Source organism: Tenrec ecaudatus, chromosome 7 (assembly GCF_050624435.1).
Source record: "Tenrec ecaudatus isolate mTenEca1 chromosome 7, mTenEca1.hap1, whole genome shotgun sequence".
NCBI classification, from domain to species: domain Eukaryota; kingdom Metazoa; phylum Chordata; class Mammalia; order Afrosoricida; family Tenrecidae; genus Tenrec; species Tenrec ecaudatus.
Genome location: NC_134536.1, coordinates 62374653 through 62383665, shown reverse-complemented (window position 1 = coordinate 62383665; position 9013 = coordinate 62374653). Strand labels below are relative to the sequence as shown.

Below are 9013 nucleotides of genomic sequence, written 5' to 3'. Positions count from 1 at the left end.
TAGAACCATTACCTTAAGAGCATTGTTACGGTCCGGCCTTTGCAGGGACATCGCAGCTAACGGTTTTCTCTCTCATGTGCACCCACAGGCGTTACTTGGCTCATACGTCAGTCAGACAGACTGGAAAAAACAATCGTTTCTAAGCCTGTTTTTTTTATTCTAAACAACTATTACTTTATTATCCAATCTGGTCTATAAAACGAATGTGGCTATGTCTTAGGTTGGATTATTTATGAAAGCAAAACCAGCGGTGCTTATATCTATACAAATAGAAATTTATATCAGGAAAATGGCTCTCACATTTGTAGAAGGGGGCAAGTCCGAATCCAGGCTGGTCCCAAGTCCGTGGGTCAGATGCCAAGCCGCAAGTGTTTGACTTGGGTAGCTTCCAGGGCTGAGGAACCCACGATCTGCAGGAAGACCACAGGCTGGCGGCTGCACAGGCAGATGAATCCAAGAGCAGCAGGTCAGATGGCAGACTGCTGATGACTCCCAGGACTGGCACACAATATGGCAGGCCATTGGGCAATGAGCCAGATGCCAAGATGTCACAAAAAGCAAACAAGCTTTTTCAGTGTCCACTTATATAGGAAATAGGTCACACCCAAGGATATTTCTTTTCAGTTGCATCAGAGTTATGATCTTGAGTAAGGGAGTTACATCCCACCCTCCTCATCTTACTGGCTACTTACTGAGTGCTCACAGCAGATCCCATTATGGAGTTGATTACAATGTGGTAGTTAGGCCGTATCATGGGGAATTACGAGGGCTTAATTGCCAAAACCTTGAGAATCCTGGCCCAGCCAAGTTGACACAACATTTAACTATCATCGGCTAAAATATTTGTGTGTGTGTGTGTGTGTGTGGAATGTCAACTTTAATTTTTTGGCAGAAATAGCCTCATCTCTCATAAACTGAAAAAGGTTCTCCGTTATGTATGGTTTTAAACACACTAAGAAGTGTGTTTGGCAGGAATGAGCCAGAAGAAAGGAAAGCAACCAATGAGAAAGGAAGACTGAGGTCTAAGTTCTGGGATTTAGATAGCTTCTAACAATAAATAATCAAGCTTTCAACGTCCTAGAAAGATGTGAAGGTTTAAAACCTCCAAACTCACTGCCATTGAGTTGATGCCGACTGATGCTGGTCCCTTAGGACAGGGTAGAACTGCCCCTCTGAGTTTCCAAGATTCTAACAAGGGTAGAAAGTCCCATCTTTCTCCTGTGGAGTGACTGGTGGTTTCGAACTGCTAACCTCTTGGTTAGCAGCCCAACACATAACCACAATGCCAAGGCTCCAAGATCTCCAGGTTAATTTTCGAATCAGGAATGGGCACTACCACATGCAATCCAAAAACAGCTAAAGTCAAGAAAAGGGAAAGTTGCACTTAAATTTAAATGAAAATGAAAAACAATGGTCCATCTAAATTTCCAAGGTAATGTTTCATATCACACACACACAAAATTCAATAACACATGATGAAATTATTTCATAGGAAATAACTTTCATTATTCATATTCAACAAATATTGAGCTCCTCTTACCTGGCAGGTTTGCCATAGGGCTATGGACACGATCCTTGCTCTCAGGGTCAAGTCAGCCGTACAAACAGATACAAGGAGCGTGTAGACAGCAAGAATAAGAGCATTGTGGGGACCCAGAGCTGAGCGAGTCCACTGACTCCCGGAGGAACTGATGTTAGATCTGGCGTCAAGTCCTTGAGAAACCATATTTTCTTGTATAGATAAGAGCTTGTTTTTGTTGATACGCGATTGGTGCTTCTCAATATTATAGAATCCACTTGAACCCTTATTATTTATTATATATACATACATGGGGATGATATTCAGAATATCCACTGACCAGTAAGGCAGAGACATAGACCAATTAGAATAGAAGCTAACCACAGTGCTAGGGCTGAGTCTTAGAGATCACCTGCTGGGTTGTATATTATCCCTGTAATTACTTGGATCCAGGGAAGGGAGGTAGGGGGTCCCATGGGAGGCCTGAATGCAGCACCCTGACACACACACACACATGCACACACACGGACACACACACACCCCAGCTCCCTGCTGGCCTTGCCTGGACCACCTGGGTCACAGACGCTCCCACTAACTGCACCATTCTTTTTCTCTCTTCTCTTCACCCATCTCCTTGTCAACCTGGGCCTTGGGGAGAGGGAGGAGAGAAAAGTAGGGGCAGCCGGACAGCCCCAGCCGACCTCTGAGGAACCCAGGCGGACAGCCACTTGCCAACCACTTGAGCTCGCCCAGTGCATACTGATTGGTTATCAACTATCAATCTACTTGGCTTCTTGAGATATAGTCTAGAAGTGAGTTCAAACTTGACAGGAAAAAAAATTCCTTATTGTTTCAGATGATTATACAAAATCCATCACTAGGAAAATGTTATATTTTTTATGAAAATATAAAATTGTGTCTTTAGAAAAAACAGTTAAGTGTTATGAATTTGTAAATTTTCATACTGCATAAAGTTTGATAATATTAGGGATGTTATGCTGTCTTAAGGGCAGAAATAAAATTCATTTTAAAACTTCAAACTATAAACAAATTCATTTTAGGTTATAATGAATGTCTGGGTTATAATTTCATGTGATAAGTTCAAATATCTATTTCAATATAAACAAAAGAGAAGGCATTTGAACCTAAGGAGTAATTGAATTCACAAAGCCCTGGCAATTAACTAATTGCAGAAAGAATTATGCTTTTGCTGAGTAGGCAAACATAAATATCTCCAGCAAAAACAAATACACACACACACACACACACACACACATAGCAACAACAACAATTAAGTTAATTGAGTTTGGGGATACTCTTATTGTCAAGTATAATAATCTGGCTAATTGCAGACTTCACCTTTAAACTAACAAAATATGATGTGCCTGGATTCCTGGGGCTACATCTCAGTATAATCTTAGGAAGCGCAAATCTTTCATTTATCAAAAAGCTCTTGTAATCACGGCAGAAATGTCCACATCAGTAACTGATTTGGATCAAAGTGAGTTCAGTTCTCTGTGGTTCCCTTGGCTTGACCACGTCAGAGTTGCCAAGAGCCATCAGTGACGTGTTACAGCTAAACTCCCTACAATCACTGAGGAAGGGGCAGCTGCGGTGCTGTAACCTGCACCTCCAGCTGGGACTGCCAGCTGGGAACCAAATGCAGCGCTTCACTGGTAGAAGGTGACTGCTGAATCTCTGACGCCCGCCGATGCCCTTCACCTAAAACAGAACCCTTTTCCCCATCACTTGCTAAGGGCATGATTAAATCTGAATTTTCAGAAACATTCAGGAACACTGCATGCTGGTCATAGTTAATTCAGGAGATGCCTGTCTCCATAGGAGAGAGCTTCAAAACGTTTGTGGGAAGATTCCATGATCTGTTCATCCCACTCTTCTCCAAACATTTTGAAGCTTATTTATTTCTTATTTATCGGCTGGACAAAGACTAGCCTGGGCCTGTTCTAAACCCCAGGGGAAAGTGACAAGCCAGCGTCTGAGAGACTCTTTCAGGCCTTGCAAGAGCTGGGCTGGAGGCCTAAATGTACGGAGAGAGCCCTTGGCTGGGGCTCCAGCGTGCTTCAAGAATCTTCCAGTTGGCAAGCACGGCTTCATTAAGTAGATTGCTTAAGTCAAGCAAACTTCCATGCTACAAAATGATACCAAATCTAACAGATTTATAGATCTGGGCTAAGCATATTAGTAGGAACTCCCCCTTGCCTCCCCTTTTAAACAACTGGAGAGATGCAATTTCTTGCATAAAAGCTCCAGAGGTAGCACTGCGGAGGAGCCAACCTGGGTTTTGGTATCTGAGGGGCAGAAACGAGATTCCTGTTCCACCCTCTACTGGAGGATGCCCTGCTGGTACCATGGGTTTCATGCGGGCAGCTAACCGCCAGGTCAGCAGTTTGAAACTCCGGGGCACTCTGTGGGAGAAAGAGGACATAATTTCAGCGATCTCAGCAACCCTGCCCTACCGGCTCGCTGGGAGTTGGAATCCACGCCAAGACAGTCAGCGATCAAGACTCTCCTCCACCTGCCTGACAGTCTGAAAGACCAGCTGTGGCTTGCGTGTTGCTGTGTTGCTGGAAGCTGTGCCATGGCGTTTCAAGCCCCACCGCGGACGGGCTTCAGAAGAGCTTCCACACTAAGACAGACTAGGAGCCCCAGATAGGCCAGTGGACGCCTTAGGAATCCCAACAGGATGCTGTCTGCACTGATGCCCAAGGAGGAGCCTCCAGGGTCAAAGGCACTACAGACTCGCCGCTCACAGCGGACTCGACGTCCATGAAGATGAGGAAAATGGCCAGGCATGGGCAGTGTTTCCTTCTGGTGCCTAAGGAACGGGGACCAGACAGACAGACGGCAGCTTAAAGGGGAGGTTGTTGGCGACGTGGCCGGGGAGCGAGGAATAATGGAGGCAGGGCACCTGCTCCACAGGCGCTCAGTGAACAGCAGCGATTGGTTTTGTTGGCGTCCTGCCTTTTGTGGGTTTGGTTTTTGTGGAGGTTGAAGGCAAGGATGGTTTTGCCGGCTTCTCACTGGGGCTTCGGGAGCCCTGGCCCTTTCTCTCTCAGGGCCTCTCAGAGTGCTTCTCCGCAGCAGGCCAGGGCGCCCCTCGTGGGCAGGTGGCAGTGTGCCAGCCGAGGTCAGCCGACGACGGCCAGGACAGGAGTGGGCAGTGCCAAGGCTAAGGAAGCCTGGTCTCCAGAACCAGCACAATACATTCTAGAGGCAGGGAAACCATAGCAACATTCAGAAGAGTCATCATCAAGTCCCTACTATCGAGAATAAGCATCGAATAAGGACAAAGAACTATTGAATAAGCTGCCTCATAGGTGGGTGTGGGTGTGGCGATGAGGATTTATTTTGAGTTTGCTCCCCCCCCACCCCGCTTTTAACAGAACATCCATTCTTGCTTCATAGACACACACACAGACACAAAGCGGAGGGAGGGGGGCTTCCAAAGGTTTGTGGAAGAATTCCATGATCTCTTACTTCCATTTGACTACTGTTGGGTTTTTTTAAACATTTTATTAGGGGCTCATACAATTCTTATCACAGTTCATACATATACATACATCAGTTGTATAAAGCACATCTGTACATTCTTTGCCCTAATCATTTTTTTCTCCTCTTTTCTTTTTTTTACATTTTATTAGGGACTCATACAACTCTTATCACAATCCATACATATACATACATCAATTGTAAAAAGCACATCCATACATTCCCTGCCCCAATCATTCTCAAAGCATTTGCTCTCCACTTAAGCCCTTTGCATCAGGTCCTCTTTTTTTTCCCCTCCCTCCCCTCTCCCCCCTCCTCATGAGCCCTTGGTAATTTATACATAGTTATTTTGTCCTATCTTGCCCTATCCGGAGTCTCCCTTCCCCCCATTCTCTGCCGTCCATCTCCCAGGGAGGAGGTCACATGTGGATCCTTGTAATTAGTTCCCCCTTTCCTACCCACTCACCCTCCACTCTCCCAGCATCGTCCCTCACACCCTTGGTCCTGAAGGTATCATCCACCCTGGATTCCCTGTGCCTCCAGCCCCCATACCGTTTTAAAGCCAGCACACATTATTGCTATTGGCAATCACTGAGGACAGAGTAGAACGGCCCTCAGTCTACAAGTGGATGACTGATACCAACTGGCAACAAAGAAAAACTCAGCGTATTCATTTTAAAATGAAAGAAAGAAAAGATGTAACAGCATGAGCAAGTCCATGGCTGGGGAATCGGGATGGAACTCCGAAGAGAAAGCAGTGGAGACACTCGGATTCCGCTCGGTGAGTGGTCCATAGGAATAGTAGGAGATTCATTGTTGACAAGACTTTTGTGTGGAAGCTCCATGTTCTGAATTCAGGAGAAAAACTTGGTGTGCCTAGGTCCCAGGTGGTCTAATGGTTCTACCTTGGGCCATGTGAGAGAGAGGTGAGTGACAGTCTCAGAAACCCACAGAGGCAGTTCTACCCTGTCCTGTAGGGTCACTCTGAGTTGGAAAGAACTCGGTAGCAGCAAATTTGGCTGTGCCTCAGTGTCCCCTGAGGGCAGAATCAACTGGTGTCTTTTCCAAAGTCATATCATGAGCTTCAGCTAAGGCTGGCGAGAACTCCAAACTGAAACTCACGGCCGTGGACTTCAGTCTAAGTCATAGCGACCTTGTAGGACAGGGTAGACCTTCCCCTGGAGGTTTCCAAGACTGTAATTCTTTGTGGGAGTAGAAAGCCTCATTTTCCTCCCATGGAGCACCTGGTGGTTTCAAACTTCTGACCTCATGGTTAGCAGTTCAACAAATAATCACTATGCCACCAGGGCTCCTTTAAAGGCCAGCGAGGATATTCTGACATCCACACTGCTGTACAGAATGTTACTGTCAGCTCGGACACACACAAAAAGACCGCCTTCCAAGAGCCAAGCTAAAGACAAATGAAAGACAGCCCTGTGTTTGCTGAGTAAGCGACAACTTCAAGAAGCAACTCCACCTAGTCAAAATTGAAAATATATGCACACTTTATATTTAATGAGAGTGGATTCGTGGATTATAGACACACAATAAATGTAAGGGAAACATGGAAATGAGCTGAAGTACAAACCTTTCTAAACAAGCAGCTCGGCTCCCCTGGGGATCTCCATTTAATTGGGTTCACGAAAAGCAAGCTCACCGTGGCGTTTACAGCAAACATTAAAAAGACACCACCAGATAGCAGGGTGCAAGGTTCCAACAAGTGTTTGAGCTGCATCATTTCTGTTCATTTATAATTACCCAACCTCGGGGGAAATTTTTCTAGGAACATTTGAGTGGTCACACCCAAGGCAGAGGTCATCCCCTTCCTACATGTACTTTGATGTACAGCTCGGTACACTGTATCCAGAAGGAGGGCAAGCATCTCAACTCTGCCAAAGGCAAAGAGCCCACGTCCCGGTGGATGAAGGTAGACTCTCTGTACCGAGAAAATGCTCTTCCCACCGGCCGGGCACCTGGCCACACGCACCACAGGAGAATGCCACCATGCCCGCTTAGAGAAGCTGCCAGGCGAGGGGGAGACCATCAGACTCGTGGGTTCTGCAAATACTCCCTGGGGTTCTTGATGAGATCCCACAAGCTATTTCCATCTCATGTTCACCCAGCTCAGCGTGTAACAGCTGCTGGCATTGAAAGAGTCTCTCTTCAGGAAGAGCTGCGGCTTTGATAAGTCTTTGTAACTGTGGAAAAGCCTGAAGCCCTTCAGCTCTAGCTCTTTGAGGAGACTGTACCAGAACCGCACGGCACTGCTGTCGCTGCCACTGACCTCGAACCCGGCCCAGTGCAGATGGATCTCGAACACCAGCTGGCCAATCTGCTCAAGGATGTCTTCCAGAATGAGGTTTTCCAAAACTTTCCATTCTGCGCTTTCCAGGTCTGCCTTGAGAACATCAATCTGTAAAGAAGGGATCAGATGAGGTCAGCTGACATGATCCGTGGCTGTTAAAAAGACCATCTTGCATCGGGAGCCTCATGATGACTTTCCAAGGAAGTAGTTTTGGTTTTTTGGAGTTAGAAGTCTTGGTTAAATGACCGTTTATGACAGGAATGTCTAGCCTCTCTCCACATCAAACGTTGACATGCAAATAATGGAATGCCAGGCTGTCATCAGGACCCCCGGTGGTGTCATGATGATGCCTATGGAGCTGCTATCAAAAAAGGCAGTACGTTCAAAGCCACCAGTTGCACCTCGGGAGACAGAAGGGGCTTTCTACTACCTTACGCAGTGACAGTCTTGGAAACTGCTCGACCCGGCCCTGCAGCGTCACTGACTCAATGGCAGTGAGGAATGCGAAATCATAAGGAACATTTTTACTGTTTCCCAGATGGAAGTGTTGGCCTGGGGCTTGAGCCTTGTGGAACTCCATACCCACAGCCGCTCCCTCCAAGCCTGCATGCTGCTCCTGAACCAGGTCAAGTCCTAAGAGAAGGTGTCCACCTGCAGGGCCACCACCCTGGTTTGTCCCACTCTAACTGAATCAGCCCCAGAAGCCAAGGAATCACTTCCTGGGTATATAGGTATTGGACTTCTAAACACAACTAATTTTATATAACCCATAGATTGGGAAAAACATTTAGAAATTGTGATAGACTTATTGTGCCAACCTGGCCAATAAGAATATGTGGGATTGACCAGGTTACAGTTTGATTGGAGGACAAAGAGATAAATGGCTCTGCAAGGTCCTCCTTCTCTCTTGCTCTCTGGGGATCGAGCGTGCTGGAGCATGCGTGCTGCTGCTTCAGCTAGTTCTCTGCCTCAACCTGTGAGGTACACCACCTGTGTGTGCACCAAGCCAACCCGTAGTTTGTGTCACTAGAGCTTGAGGTTCCTTCAAGGCCTGCTTCGCCACACTGCTGGAACATCGTATATCACTTGAACTTGAGGTTGGTGGATCCTGTCACCATGCATTACTTGAGTTTGATATTCCATCCGGGCCTGCTTAGCTAAGCTCCAGAGCTACTGACTGTTGCTGCTCAACCCTGCTGTTTTCTGCCTGTGGGCAGACTCTGCCTGCCTTGCCTCAGGGAGAACTCTGCTGTCTGCTTCCTTGACCTTGGACCCGGCAGCCCACTTGAGTTGAATGACTTTCAGTATATTAACTGACCCGCGAAAGTGAGTTAAACTGAGCCCTCTGTACAGCAGTTAGCTGTTAGATTCCTTCTTGCTGTACAAACCTAGCCTCATATCTATATAATCATAAATGTCCTGGTTTTGTTTCTCTAGAGAACCCTATCTAACACAGCAATGATGTATCAGATAAAGCGCTAATTTCAAAAATCTATAGAAGACTACACTTTAAGAAGAAAAATACAAATAGCCCAATAGAAAACGGGCCCAAGACACGAACAGGCAATTTATTTAGGATGATATCCAGGTGGCCAACAAGCATAGGAAGAAATGTTTGTGTTCATTAGCTGTCAGAGAAATACAAATTAAAGCAACAATGAGACACTACTTCATACCAT

At 46.3% G+C, this 9013-nt stretch overlaps 1 protein-coding gene across 1 annotated transcript in view; it reads right to left on the bottom strand.

The window, feature by feature from the left end:
* Positions 1–5416: 5416 nt before the first annotated feature.
* The window catches only part of METTL24 (methyltransferase like 24), a 159533-nt gene continuing 155936 nt past the window's right edge, over positions 5417–9013 (bottom strand). The window contains exon 5 of the mRNA XM_075553988.1: positions 5417–7442. Within this exon, the coding sequence (XP_075410103.1) occupies positions 7128–7442 (315 nt within the window). The 3' untranslated portion in view covers positions 5417–7127. The remainder of the gene's footprint in view (positions 7443–9013) is intronic.